The sequence below is a fragment of the Quercus lobata genome, chromosome 3, assembly GCF_001633185.2.
Source record: "Quercus lobata isolate SW786 chromosome 3, ValleyOak3.0 Primary Assembly, whole genome shotgun sequence".
In the NCBI taxonomy this organism is placed as follows: domain Eukaryota; kingdom Viridiplantae; phylum Streptophyta; class Magnoliopsida; order Fagales; family Fagaceae; genus Quercus; species Quercus lobata.
The window spans coordinates 70,833,498-70,847,572 of NC_044906.1; the positions used below are offsets into that span (position 1 = coordinate 70,833,498).

Sequence of the window (14,075 nt, forward strand, 5' to 3'; positions counted from 1 at the left end):
GTGGCATCAAAGATATTTTGAAAAAATAGATTTATATTTCAAAATGCCCACAATAGAACGACTGCTTTCAAATCTACCAAACTAAAGAAGAAAGTGCAATCATTTATGAAGGATTATTCAGTCGGCTGGATGGCCTGCCACATAGGTTGCTTTCTCCCCTGTAGCATCCTTATCTACTACTGTAGCCCTGCTCTGTCATCTTCGCCTCCTTCTTCGTCCCCGTCGCCTCCTCTACTGATGCAATCTCCTCCTCTTATGAAGCTCAACTCTCACTCACCATCCCATATCATGACAAGTCAAAACTATATTAAATATTTACTTTAATTCTTATTATGGGAGTAAGTTTAAGAAGGGCACTACCACTTTTTTTTATTAATCTTTGGTTTCCTCCACTATTTCAAATGATTTTTTTTTTTTTTTTTTGCTAAACACCAATTTCATAATGCACAAACAAAAACTATATTCTTCCTCCATACATTCCGAACAGACTCAAGTAGGGAGTTCTTATTACAACAGAAAAAGGATTTGAGAGAGGTAGCACATTTAGCTACAACATGGGCTAAAGCATTTCCATTATTTCAAATGATAAAGTAACAAGAAGTAAAATATATCGAGTATGTGTGCTATTTATATTGAGAAAGACATTATGAATAAATATTATGTACAATACTAATTATTCGCTTGTATAGTACTCCTCATTTAATTACTTGAATCATGTAAAGTGACACACAATTGTCATTCACACTCACACATAAGATAAAAGTATTGCTAGTTAGGTGAATTGAACTTCTTGAGATGAGTGTGTTATTCTCCTTGTCTCTTTTTCTTTTTTGTTAATATAAGTGTGAGTGAAGTCTCACATTTGTTAATATATCATACTTGGGCCCAAACTCATAGAGTTTAGCTTTTAAGTTAATTGGTATCCCTATATGCTATTTAAATATTCTATTGGAGTCTCCCTAATATGTTAACTCCCCAACAAGTGGTATCAGACCTTCACTTCATATACTAACCATCTCCAATCTTCTTCTTCTTCTTCTTTTTTTTTTTTTTTTTTTTTTTTTTTTTTTTTAAGGTTACACACTTGACATATTGATTGTCTTTTTTCTTCCTTTTTATTTGTGTCTCATATATCTTCTCCCCCCCCCCCCCCCCCAATTTAAGATTTGCCAAGTCAAATAGACAAATACTCATTGGACTTTTACACTAATTTAGATTTAGAAGAAATAACACTTAATCCATAGTATCTGAACCTTTGTGCTACCTTTGTAATCTCCCCCTTTTGATAGTGAAACATCCTCTTCGACTTCACCCGTGGTTGTAGGCCTAAGGCTGATTCACGCAAATCTTTATAATTTGTATGTGATTGTTTATTTTATTTTCTATTTGAATCCTACACATAAATCAGTTACTAAAAGAATGGAAAGGGTTTTGATTGTTTCACTTAAGTTATATAGAAATTCTTGAACCCAAGAGTTAAGAATAACAAGTTCTTTATTATCTAGCATAGAATAACCATTTAGAATAATGAAACAGATCATATTTGCTCAGAAGTGCAAAATACAATCTTTATTGTGCATCTTGATCAATTGGATTGTAGAGAAGGAGAAAGAGTAACAAGAATTATTTTAACAATTAAGTTTTATTTCCATTTGACAACCCATGAATGTAGGTCTGAGGCCACACCACATAAATCTATGTGTTCTATATATGATTATTTATTTTTCTATTTTAATTTTTCATAAACTCATTATTATTAAATACATTCACAACAATAATACGAAGTAATGTTCAAGACAGAAGTGAAAAGAGAAAGGTTACAAAAATAATTCTAACAATTACGTTTCGTGGTGTGGCCTATTGACATTCTTTACTCAACTAATCGAGATTGTTTAATTCTAAGACAAGGAATCCAAAATCAATTAATAAGGAAATCAAAAAGCCCAAAAAAAAAATTTGGATAAGAGAATTGTTACAAATGCCATCTCAAAAAATAAAATTTTGAGTTGCAGCTATATTATTGGCAAAGCTCTTTAATCTAAATCCCCAGTCTCATTACTTTTCGGGACATTGCAAATCCATTCGTATATTAAATGGAATTACTATCAAATTGATTTGTGATTCAGATTATCTTTAACTTGTGCTTTATTCAATTTCTAGATCTCATTGCCTAAAGATAACACTACCACCATCGGGAAAATAAAATAACCATGGACTTCGCCAACATTGGAACTTTCATAGTACAGACGTAGATAAATTTTGGTATATTCTATTATTTATTTCCACGATCCGAACAATTAATCTCATGCAATATGACCTCTTCTGATTAAGGATTGTACTTCAAATTTCAAGAGATCAGGTGGCCATCAGAGTATTGATGGTTAATTCTTGTAATCAGATAATAGAATAACAGTGGAAATTTCTTCTTCTTTTTTATTATTGGTTGATAGAGCAACAGTGGACATTAGTTATAAATATTGTTTTCTAGCAATGTGTTGTAGCTTGCAGGGTGTGAATTCACAGGCTTGAGTGAATGCCTTGTAGCTTGCAATCCCCTTTAGATATCAGGTGGTGGATGCAAAATTAACCAAACCAAATATTTGCGGAATGTGAATTCAATAATTGTAAAAGCTAAACAAATAAAGTAAAGAATTTTTCAATATCAATACAAACACAAGCATCCTACTTTCATGACCCTCATACATCTTGAATTTTTTTTAACTCATCCAAGATAATACAAAAAGGAAATAACTTTATTTCCATTATAAGACAAAGAAAAAACTGCTTCAAAAAATAAAATAAAAAAATTGAGATATATACTCTTTTTACAGATTTAATGACAAATTTAATCACCCCACCTAGCACATTTATTAGAAGAGAAACAAATTCCAAAATCGCAATTGTGGACCTGCTTTTATCACCTCATGCAACTGGTGACTAGGGTCGATGATACACATATTTTGTTCTCGGGTCCACAATGAGACCCTTGCCTCCATTCACTTCTAAATCATGCCTGGTAGACCGTGTCATTGAAACATTAAAATCAAATATATGATTTGTTGGATTTGCATATTTGTTATTATCATTGTAGACCAGAAATGGCATGCAAGATGAAACAGATGCAACAAAAGTGATACAGGAAAGGACTGTTAAACCAGCCATCTATCATAAGCCTGTGGTTTGCACACTGGTAAAATATAAATGAATGGAGAATCCCTATGTATCATGAGTGTTGTCTGCCAAAGAGTCAAATTGCTTTCTATCGCCATAATAAAAAAGCATGAAATTTTAAGGGGTAAAACTTAGGTACACTTCATTAGGTCTATATCTTAGGTTCCCTAATTAAACTCAAAACACAAAAGTGTATTGAATTTTTTTTTTTTAACAAGTATAAAGGGTATTGAATTTAATTGTGATTGAGTATGATAACACCATTTGCTTTGCATCGGTCAATGCAACAATGTGTTTAAATTTAATCGGGGGAACCTACAGTACAGCACAAAAGAAACTATACCTAAGTTTCACCCAATTCTTTTCGATTAATCAAGAAAAAAATGGAGGAAAAAGAGAAAAAGAACACTCAACTGAAATACAAAGTCAGGGATTGTCAACTGCTCACGGGGAACATATCTGAACAGCTGCAAAAGTCGATCAACATATACCACTTTCTTCCACACCTAAAAGGGGTTCCCACATAAGAAATAAATAAATAAAAAGAGCACACTAGTGACCCATAAGTTGGTTCGGGTTCCAATATTTGATCAATTGAAATAAGTTTTAGACATACCACATTATCTACAAGTAATTGGAGAGCAAATATTGCAGCCTTAAGTCCAAACGTCGGGTGAAGAACATATATTGCCTATACAAAGCAGATCAAGATATCAGAGCGAGATGGTAAATATATTGCTCCAAACAAGACCAAATAATTCAGTGGTGCATACATGCAGGTTGCGCTGGTGTTTCCGACCTAGTATCTGTTGTAATCTTCTCATCCATCCCAAGTCTGGTTGACTGTTAATTGAAAGTAACATGCATAATGTATAGAATCAGCAAAATTAGATTACTTTCAGAAGAAGGAACTTCACATATACAGCATAAAACCTACCCAGATTCCCTATACGAGTTCCATTTAGACTAAGAACCATATAGAAGAGCTCAAAAAAAGCATCTTCCTTTTAAAATAACTAGTTTTTTTGGTTCTCCTGCAATGCCTCAATATTCTTATTCAATCTTCCAAAAGAAAAGTCACTGTTTGTCTTCTTTAGTATGTGAGAAGGTGAATCATTCTTACGTTCAAAAGTCTCTCCATGACTGAAGGTTATCACTCAACAGTTACCATTAAACATCAACCATCTTAGATGAATATAAATTTAGATGTTCCAAGTAACCATCTAAATGCCTAAAACTGTCAATGTCCCTCTTCTTCCCCCTCTTTGTATGGATAATAAACATGCTACAATATTTACCACAAGTTTTACTTCTTCCAGCACCATTTTTTTTTTTTTTTTTTAAAGTATTAATTCATCAATAATAGTAAAGAGAAAAAACTAAAGAAATGGGGAAGTTATGAGAATCGAACTGGCGAGCTCTCGCACTCACAGCAAAAATCATACCACTTATACTGGCCATCTGTGGCATAAATCACATAAGACAAGGGGTACTTTAGCTAGCAACAATTTTATAGTGTAACGGTTAACCTTGATATACCTGAAATCTGTTGGATAAAAACATGAAATCCCATTCCTCAATAAATATTTAACTACTCTTAGCAAACAAGCTAGGCATAATTTGCAGAGAGGAAGACAATTGAAGTTATGAAGGTGCCACCTAATTTAGTAGGTTAAGTCTCTTAGACTTATGCAAGAGACATTGATCAAATCGCACCTTCACTAAAGAAGGGGATTTTATGGGATGGCAGAAGGTACCTCTCTTCCTGTTGCTCATAGGCCCAATAGCCATCAATGGAACTGGGACAATGAAAAAAAAAAATACAAGTCATGCATTTTCTACCATCCTTTGAACTGTTGAACTTGGGATAGCAACAGACGCTACTAACCACCAAGGCAACTCAGAGGGCTGGTTAAAAGTCATGCATTTTACAAGTTTGTCATTTAACACTTACGGGTGTAAAGATGCAGCAGAGTGGAAGTATACAATAGTATAAGGCTTCTGTATCACGGGCTCGAACTCCTGACATTTGATAATAAAGATGATGATCTTAGTTACAACAGACAATACTCATAGAAGGACAAAAAATTTAGAAGATTATAACATGACTATTCACAAACAGTTGTATGCATTTTCCAATATCAAGGAGCAGAAATTCTGAAACTGATGAATCCAACTACCAACTGCTATGCAAAAATATTTCTGCAGACAATAATTAATGCGAGTTAAAGCTGTAACCAAATTACCTTTATGACATAGAGCACAAATCGTTCCAAATCGAGACATCGCAGCAGGAAATGTGCCCCCACAACCACCATCACAGGACGACCCTCACTGTCTACCCCACCACGATAGCTGATATAAAAATAAAGAACTGATGTTAAATGCCAACCAGCACCATCAATTTCAACACATAATAATGTCTCTAAACAAGAAACACTCTCTGAGGTTATCCAAGTGGGGATATCAGAAAACTGCTAGACAGAGTGCTGTTGCATAAAAATGAAAATTAAAATTCTATCATGTGTAGATCTCATAATTGGGGCTCACCACACACTTAGTTTTAAACTTTATTCTGTAACCACATATCAGCATCACAGTGTTCTGATGAACAAAAGCACATTCCTTATGAAGTTGTAAACATGGGTTTCTCAAAAGGTTTCTAAGATAATCACTGAAAGTGTACATACAAAATAGGCAATGGGAGAATCTAGGTCCAAAGAGATCACTATATCTGCAGCTGCTAAGGTGGCAAAGAAATCACAAACTTGAAGACTCAAGAACATGCACTAGTTAAACCAACCTAGACATCTTAAATATTGAGAATTGCATATTAATGGGAAAACATATTGATTAATTTATATAAACAATTAAAACCTATAGTAGGCAGGTAAGCAGTAGAAGAATATGAAGTACGGATGCTTACACAATCTTCATCTCTGCAATTTCAGAAAGATTAAGAGAATTTGCTTTAGCAAGGTATCTAGAATGAAGTGAGTATTCTTCAGCAACAGATAATGGAGGTGCACCGAGGTCACCAAATCCAAGCATTCTTGCACAATTCCAACCCCGTTGTGCTTGAGCAGTTTTCTCCCATTGTTCCTTGCGTCTCTGATCTGGATCTTTGATTAATGACATGAAGGCAGGATCCAGGTATGAATCCAAATGTGATGAATTCCTATAAAAATAACACATTCGTCCAGTGAAGTATTTGAATGTTGAAAACTAAAATCCAGTAATAGTTCCATTACAAAAGGAACAATAAAATGATAAACACAAAAGGAGAGCAAATGTGTGCATCAATAGCAACAGATATAGGCAGAAACAAAAGGTAACAGAGGTTATCATAGATGAAGAACTGTTTTAAAAATTTGTCCAGTTAACATTCTTCTACAATGTACACTATGCTTTCTTTCTTTTTTAAAATAGAAATAATTTTATTTAAAAGAAAGAAAAAAGGTTCACATACACAGAATGTGTACCAAACCAACATACACAGAATGTGTACCAAACCACTCCTAAAGAATTACAATCTCATGATCAAAAAGCTAAGAAACCAATAAAAGACAATGGGGGAATGCTGCCCAATACGGACATCCAATCACACAAGGACCTCAACAAAGAATGTTTGATATATGATTAGTACTCTCAATTCTAAATATTCTCCTATAGTCTTCCTTGCCAAAACTCCAACATATCAAGCACAGTGCCATTGGACAATGGAGTAACAGTCTCTCAACATATTCCCATCCACTGTCAATATTTTCCCCAAGGCTTCTGTTTATATGAAAACGCAACCTTTCTTGATACTCTTACTATGCTTTCTTAAACTGCTTTAATTTCTGCTTTGAGAAGTATCATTACTAAGATGTCAATTATAGTGGACTCAAAGAAGTAGAAAAGCAAGTAGGCTTGTTGAAGTTTGGGTTTTATTTGTGCAAGTTAATATCGGATTTCCCAGCTTTTCTTAGTAACCATTTATCAATAGCCATTGGATGTAAAAGGCTGGAACAATATTATTGTAGAGTTCTATAACATCCACAATGAAAGAATACATACAACCACAAAGAAATGCAGGAATCAAATAAGAATTGTATGAAATGCTGTGCCAATATACAGCAACGATACCAATTTCCCTCAACAAATTTAAAGTGACCAATTGTGCTGTGTAGCTACATGAAACAAATAAAAAACAATTGTAACCCCCAAGAAACAACTCAGGTTGTGGCAGCTAAGTTGGTATGGAAGAACTGCTGCGCTGCGGGAAATCCTTCTCTATACAAGTTCTCGGACGAGGTTTTTGAATAGAACTTCGATAGGCGAGAGTTGTAAGCACCGCGAGGTGTGAAGCGATCTCGTACTAAATGTTTACTCATAATAACCAGATTGCTTTTTAAGCAATCCTAACCATTAGCATACTAGTACTAGATTACCATTTACTAAAAGTCATTTTAAGGCTATTTATCCAAAATTCAATTGTAAAGTAGCGATGAAGTGTAGCAAACTAGAAAGAGAAATGTGAATGTAAAAGATGCACATGTATTATATAACTTTTTTTTCTTATTGGTATGGTAAGTCTTGACTCTTGAATCCACAACCTCTCCCTTCACATTCCTCTAACAAGGAGAGAAGTTGCCATATGAGCTAGAGCTCATTGGCACATTTGTTATATAACTTCATAGTGGCTGTTTTCAATTTGTCAATATCATTTAGGAGACCATTTAGGTTTGGTTAGAAGAATGAAATATTTTGGTATAGGTTAATACCAATGTACAGTTTCGGGGTTACTGCTATTTTTATAAATCAATACACACACACACATAATGATTTAGGGTATTTTGTCCCATATGTTTTAGGGGATATTTGTACCAGTTTAGTGGCTGGTACAGAATGGTATCAACAACATTGGACCGTACCCATTCCAACTCTTCTATATAATGATTACAATAAAACAATCAACCAGTAAGACCATTCATAGTGGCATTTAATTTTCTTAGATGTATTAAACTTCACTGACCTTCGTACCAACCCAACATCACTAACAGGAAGAGCATCTGGAGCTTGGGGAGCTTGAGAAGATTGGGGAGATTTCGGAACAGTCTTCTTTGGCAAAGGCTTTATTCTGATTTTACGTTCATCTATAATTGTCTCACCATTCTCATCCCCAACATCTGCTGGAAGCTTCGAGATGGCCATCTCCTCCTCATGTTTATCTCTAGGAAAGTAGAGTGGAAGCAACCTACATTGGAAAAATGTGATCAGCGATGATGCTTAAAGCCTACACAGTCGTTAAAACAAGTTGTCACAAAATTAATAGGAAATTGTAAAATTTAACTGATAAATCATACCATTTGATCAAATAGAAACACACTTTGCATCTAAAAGGCTAGATATTTTAACTGCAGCATTCATATACCTCTTATATATTTCAGTATCGGTTGCAGTGGTAGTACAAAAAACAACAGCTGCCACTTTATCTTTCTGCTTCTCAAGAAGCCGCCGGACAGTTCCTGAAAGAGTAAACAAAAGGTGAAATGGAAAGAACAAACTAGAAATATTTAACCCTCCAAAAACAGCCAGTTATGTAATAATTCATAAACATTCACATGATGCTTAGATGCATTCAAAAAATTATCTCCTTCACACTCACGCCAATAAGAGTCATGATAGCATGTACATCACATGAATACCACTTATTAATTCTGCTCCTTGTAATTTCACAGTATTTCACTGCCTCTGTTGTATCAGCTAAAGCATTTGAATTTTAGAATTTTCCAATCCATTGGATTGAGTGAGGCCACCACTTAAAAGGAAAAAAACACAGATTGGAGCTATTGAAGAAAACTGGAGGCTCCACCACAAGAAAAAAGAAAAAGAAAAAAAAGAGAGTAAGAAATCAATTTTGGGACTTCATAAGTTGGACCATGCCACAGACTTTCCATTTTTCTTCTTCTTCTTCTTTTTAATTTAATTTAATTTTTTAAAGTTTTCCACGATAAGAACAGAATTTTAGGGTATGTTTGGTAACTATTTTTTCCCTTATTTTCTGTTTTTAAAAACAATTTTCTATTTTTTAGACTAAAAACTTGTTTGGTAACCCAAAATAAACAGAAAACAAAAACTGTTTTCAAATCTCAATTTGTGAAGGAAACTGAAAACATGCAAAAGGCTGTTTTCAGTTTCTAATTTTTAAAAGTTAATGAAAACACGTGTTTAATTTAATGAATCTGTCTCATTTAATGAGTTAGCATTAGAGTTCAAATTCTAGTAACAACATATTTTAATATTTTCCATTTTTTTCTTCAAAAAACTATCTTTTTAATTTCAACTAACCAAACATGTTTTCGATTTAAAAAATACAAGAAAATTGCTTTTTCTTTATATTCCCAAAAACAAGTCTTTGAAAATAGAAAACAAAAACTGTTACCAAACATAACCTTAGCTTTTTTGATTGTTTGCATTGATGGCTGTCTGTTTATTGCTGGTGGCATTTATGATGATAAATTTGTACATAAACCCCACATAAAGGTTCAATTTACAATTTTACATGGGCAGCGCTGACATACACTAAGTATTTTGACAGTTTGTGGAAAACATCACAACAATCAATTGAAGAACTGTAACAAGTAGGAAAATATCTCACTTATAGCCACATGAGCAGCTGGTTCACGAGGATAGTTTTTAGCCTCTGTATATATACAGCCCATAGCAATGCTGCATTCATATATGTCAAGCAAAATAAGTTCCAGATTTACAGAACTACAGGAAAAGCACAAGAGATGAGCAAACTAGAACAAAAAAAAAGATGTAGCATCTGCTACTAAACCACCTTTTAAGCCCATTTTCAATGAGAAGTTCTAGGCAAGAGCGGTAGCAATGACTAAGAGCATTCTCTGCAGCAGTATGGTATTTCACCGCATACTTGGGACCAACGGTATGGATAATCCTTCTGGAAAGATATACAAAGAAACATGGGATTCAATTTTTTTAAACATTCATAAATATAGTTGAGAATAAAGAATGAGTTTGGATATTTAGAGACAAAGTGCATCAAAATGACACGTGACACTTTTTTTAACTGTTAAGTTACAGACACACTTGGCTGGTTTTGAACCCATGACCTCAACCTCCACCCATTGTTGTGGGAGGAGGAAGTGTCATATAAGCTAAAACTCATTGGCAAAATGACACATGTAACAACAACACAACAACAAAGCCTTAAAATGACACATGTAACACTTACAAAATTCGAAATGACAGATATAACTTAAAAGTAAATAGATAAATACAAGATTATGGATACTGAATCCCAACCAACATGCAACATGTACATTATGATAAATCCCCAAAACTGATAGCTTTACTCGTGAGGTATCAACGCAAAATTGATTGATGCAAGAACCAAACCTAAGAAGTTCTCACAATAATTTCACTTGGACAATGAAAAATACTAATTATTTTACCAAAGAGACCTTATTTATTCATCAACCAAATCTGGTAAGTAACAGAGAATCACTAGCAACATGCACAGAAATTTATGCTTCAGACCCTGTTAACTAGAAGATAAACTGCAACAATGAAGGCAAGCTGAATGATTTCTTCTTCTTTTATTTATTTTTTAATTTTTTTTAAAAAAGGTGTGCCGTAAGTATTACAATGTTGAGTTAAATATCATAGCACATCATTATTGTCTCTGATCTCCTAGGCAGTAGGAAACATATGTGAAGTGCAACAGAGTACAGAAATAAGCTTCTGAAATTGCATATGTTTCAGCTTTCTTCATTTTTGACAAATTATAGAAAAAGAAATGCACCAATATGCCCACCTAGCAGGAAGGTCATATGCACTAGTAACTTTTGCCATCCCAGTTCGGCATCCACCCTGTCAAGAAACAAAGATTTATCAGTAGAGTCTACTGCTGACATTTCTTATCACCAGCAAAGTGTTTCACCAATCAGAAGACCTTCATTTAAGAGAGAGGGGAGGGGGAGAACCATGCTTCACCCCAAAATAATGCAGGGAAATCTATGGTTTTGACAATTTTTTTTGGATGAGTTACAGTTTTGACAATGTCATGGTACCTCCTGACTATTTGCTTTCTTTTAAACCTCCATTGTAAAACCATATGTACATACTGTCATGTCAAACTATGAAGCATCATGCAATAATGCCTCGAGACCATATCTACTGAAAGATTTCTAGATAAAAACCAGGCTAAAGAAACAACGTCCATACCAGTGTAGCACATTCTTCTGCAAGACCAGGTCCAGCTGCAGCATGCAGACCAGGGCTGCTGTGTGCTTCATCCAGGTTCTGTTAACAATCCAATTGTAAAACATACAGGATTAGGTATTAAAACATATTATATGCATGGTGAATCTTATTAGTTGTCCAATGCAGGCATGCCTAATGTTGTGCTTTAATAGAGAACAACCATGCCGCCTAGGATGTGTAGAGTTAAAAACTCAAACCAATTTTCACAAATCCTAAACTTCTCCACCAGAAGGAAATTTACAGAGGAACCATACTGCCATGGCAAGCTCCTCATGTATTGATGAGCACCCTTTGTGAAACTTACATGGAGATTCAAGAAAATATTCTAATCACTCCTTATGTAAGAAATTTTTAACCCTAAGGTGGCAGCTCCAGCACCTTCTAGATGCTAAAGTTCCTCATGTCAATCAGAAGCTAAACCATTTTCTGCCAAAAATCTGGTCCATCCATACATTAATTAAAAAGAAACATGATTTTTTTTTCATACCCCAAAGTCTTTAACATCAGGTGTAGTAGCAGTATAAATCATTTGCATTTTCCAAAATATTTCAATAGAAGCAAGTTCAGAAGACAGAATCAAGTAGAAGATCCAAAGGCAACCCAGCAAAGGACCAAATTTGAATTATCTTACATAACAGTTCCAATGAAAATTATTGGACCCGTTGTTTTATCTCATCAGGGTTCAGAATTCAAGCCTCATTCCAAGCTTAAAGCCTTTTATAGCACATACACACAAGCCCAAGCCTGCTAATTCATTTGAGTTGTTTCCTCATCAATATATAACCACAAAAAGCATGTCCACATGTCACATTTAGTGTGAAAGTAACAGATTCAAGACTTTCATTCCCAAAGTGCAGAAATTTATGTTGTTTTGCCATAAAGTTATTTTGCAAAAGGCCAGACTACAAAGTATTAAGTGCTCACCTCATTTGTCGAGTTCACAACAGCATCAACCTCAAGATTCCATGGATTCCCCCTCCAAAGATATATCTTTGAATTAACCTCATGATCAACAGGAAACCTTGACACCATCGCATTGCTACCACTATCCTTCCCCGGAGATGTCAATGGATCAGGAAAGTACGAATTTGAAAATGACTGATCTTCAATCTCAAACTCCAAAGAAGACCTTTGCTCTGCGTCCTTCCACCGCGGGACTTGATCCAAGCTAACAACAGTCTCCCCACTATCCATTGGTACACCACCCCGGGTTGTGGCTGTAGCCACAGTCCGGTACATTTTTACAACTCTCAATTACAGTCCCACCTCCCTTATTATTGGATTTCTCAAACCCAGTTCCACAAACACTATCACACACCACACCTCTCCAAAAACAGCCGCATGAACTATTTTATTGGGTGCAAACCCAAACTACTCACAGAATTCCCCTGAAATCAACACAAATAGAAGTATATACCATAATCACAATCACCACATAAACACAAATTCATCAAGAACAATTAAAAATAAAATAAAAAATAGAAACTTTTAATCATATACATACAAATTAAACTATATTATAATGAAATCACCATAATTCTCATCAATGCTCAATTACATATAACTATAATTCACATAAATCCCCAAAAATTTTTTTTTTTTGAGCTGACCAAGAAGCACAAAAAAATAATGGATCACTCAGAATCTGATTCACCAGCTGAAAAAATGCAGTAAAAACAAAATTTTGAAGATCAAATTCACATAATTAAAACAAAAATTAAAGCCTAGTGTAATTGGATTTAATTACATTGAACACTAAGTTTTAAAATTTAAAAAATTTAAAAATTTCGCTTCCTTTTGTATTCCACAGTTTTCCTAGCAACCAAACACGGATAATAAAAATTTGAGCTTCGAACCCTAACCTGTAAAATTTTCCGCGAAAATTGAAAAATTAAAGAACGAAACCCTAACATTCGATTTGGAAGAGAGAGAGAGAGAGAGAGAGAGATAGAGAGACAGAAAGTACCTGTGATTGTGAGTTTGGGAATCACACAGATTTTTTTTTTTTTTTTTAATAAATTAATTTATTTATAAAACAATTTTTGGATGGGTGGGTGAGAAATAATATGTAATTTTGTAATGTAATATATTTGTACAACTATGTTTGCTGGGATGATGAGCTTGCAAAAGGAAATGATCCTTTTGGTCACGAAATTGCTTGGAAAATTAGCTTATTATATATCTTTTTTGTCTTTTTCTGATTGTTTGACTTGGAAATTTCACTACTGCCCCTTGATTTTTTCTTTGAATTCATTAAAATTTAAGAAAAATAAATAAATTTATACCAACAAAACATTTTAATTTTTTTCAATAAATCTAGTGATAGATTTGTGTTTGATTGGGAATTGCTTATTTTTGGTGACTTATTTTTTATATAACGTGAGATAAATGGCTAAAATTAGTTTATTTAAAAAAAAAACGATGGTTAGATTATTAAAAATAAAGTTGAGATAAAAAGTAGTATAAAAATTACAAATAGCACATAAAATAAACAAAAAAAACTAGCTTATAACTACTTCCCAAACCCACACAAGATGTTTTATAATGATTTTGAAATGGCACAATAAAAATAATATTAGTAATGAGCCGATATAAGAATAATATCTCATCCCTCACAAATTTTGTGAAAT

At 33.9% G+C, this 14,075-nt stretch overlaps 1 protein-coding gene across 3 annotated transcripts; it reads right to left on the reverse strand.

The window, feature by feature from the left end:
• Positions 1-2,599: 2,599 nt before the first annotated feature.
• On the reverse strand, positions 2,600-13,574 carry LOC115978860 (protein GDAP2 homolog). Of its 3 annotated transcripts, none has more exons than XM_031100736.1 (16): positions 13,412-13,574; positions 12,370-12,833; positions 11,407-11,484; positions 10,997-11,052; positions 10,001-10,120; positions 9,815-9,885; positions 8,588-8,681; positions 8,189-8,410; positions 6,098-6,349; positions 5,418-5,526; positions 5,126-5,193; positions 4,929-4,970; positions 3,945-4,014; positions 3,788-3,862; positions 3,586-3,677; positions 2,611-3,013 (listed from the first exon to the last, which is right to left on the reverse strand). In XM_031100736.1, the coding sequence occupies exons 2-16, from the start codon at positions 12,682-12,684 to the stop codon at positions 2,938-2,940; spliced, it is 1,740 nt and encodes a 579-aa protein (XP_030956596.1). In that variant the 5' UTR covers positions 12,685-12,833; positions 13,412-13,574; the 3' UTR covers positions 2,611-2,937. The 3 variants fall into 3 exon arrangements, with proteins under 3 accessions (XP_030956598.1, XP_030956596.1, XP_030956597.1); XM_031100737.1 differs by lacking the exon at positions 13,412-13,574 and adding an exon at positions 13,308-13,343; XM_031100738.1 differs by lacking the exon at positions 4,929-4,970 and having other exon boundaries at positions 2,600-3,013.
• Between the last annotated feature and the right edge of the window lie 501 nt (positions 13,575-14,075).

Bases quoted from the DNA above. Each gene is read 5' to 3' on its own strand.
- LOC115978860 (XM_031100736.1), bottom strand. From the start codon at position 12,684: ATGTACCGGACTGTGGCTACAGCCACAACCCGGGGTGGTGTACCAATG. The intron at 10,121-10,996 runs GTGGGCATATTG...ATATCTTTCCAG, and splicing joins GCATATGACCTTCCTGCTAG to AAGGATTATCCATACCGTTG. The intron at 8,682-9,814 runs GTGAGATATTTT...TTACTCTTTCAG, and splicing joins AGCTGCTCATGTGGCTATAA to GAACTGTCCGGCGGCTTCTT.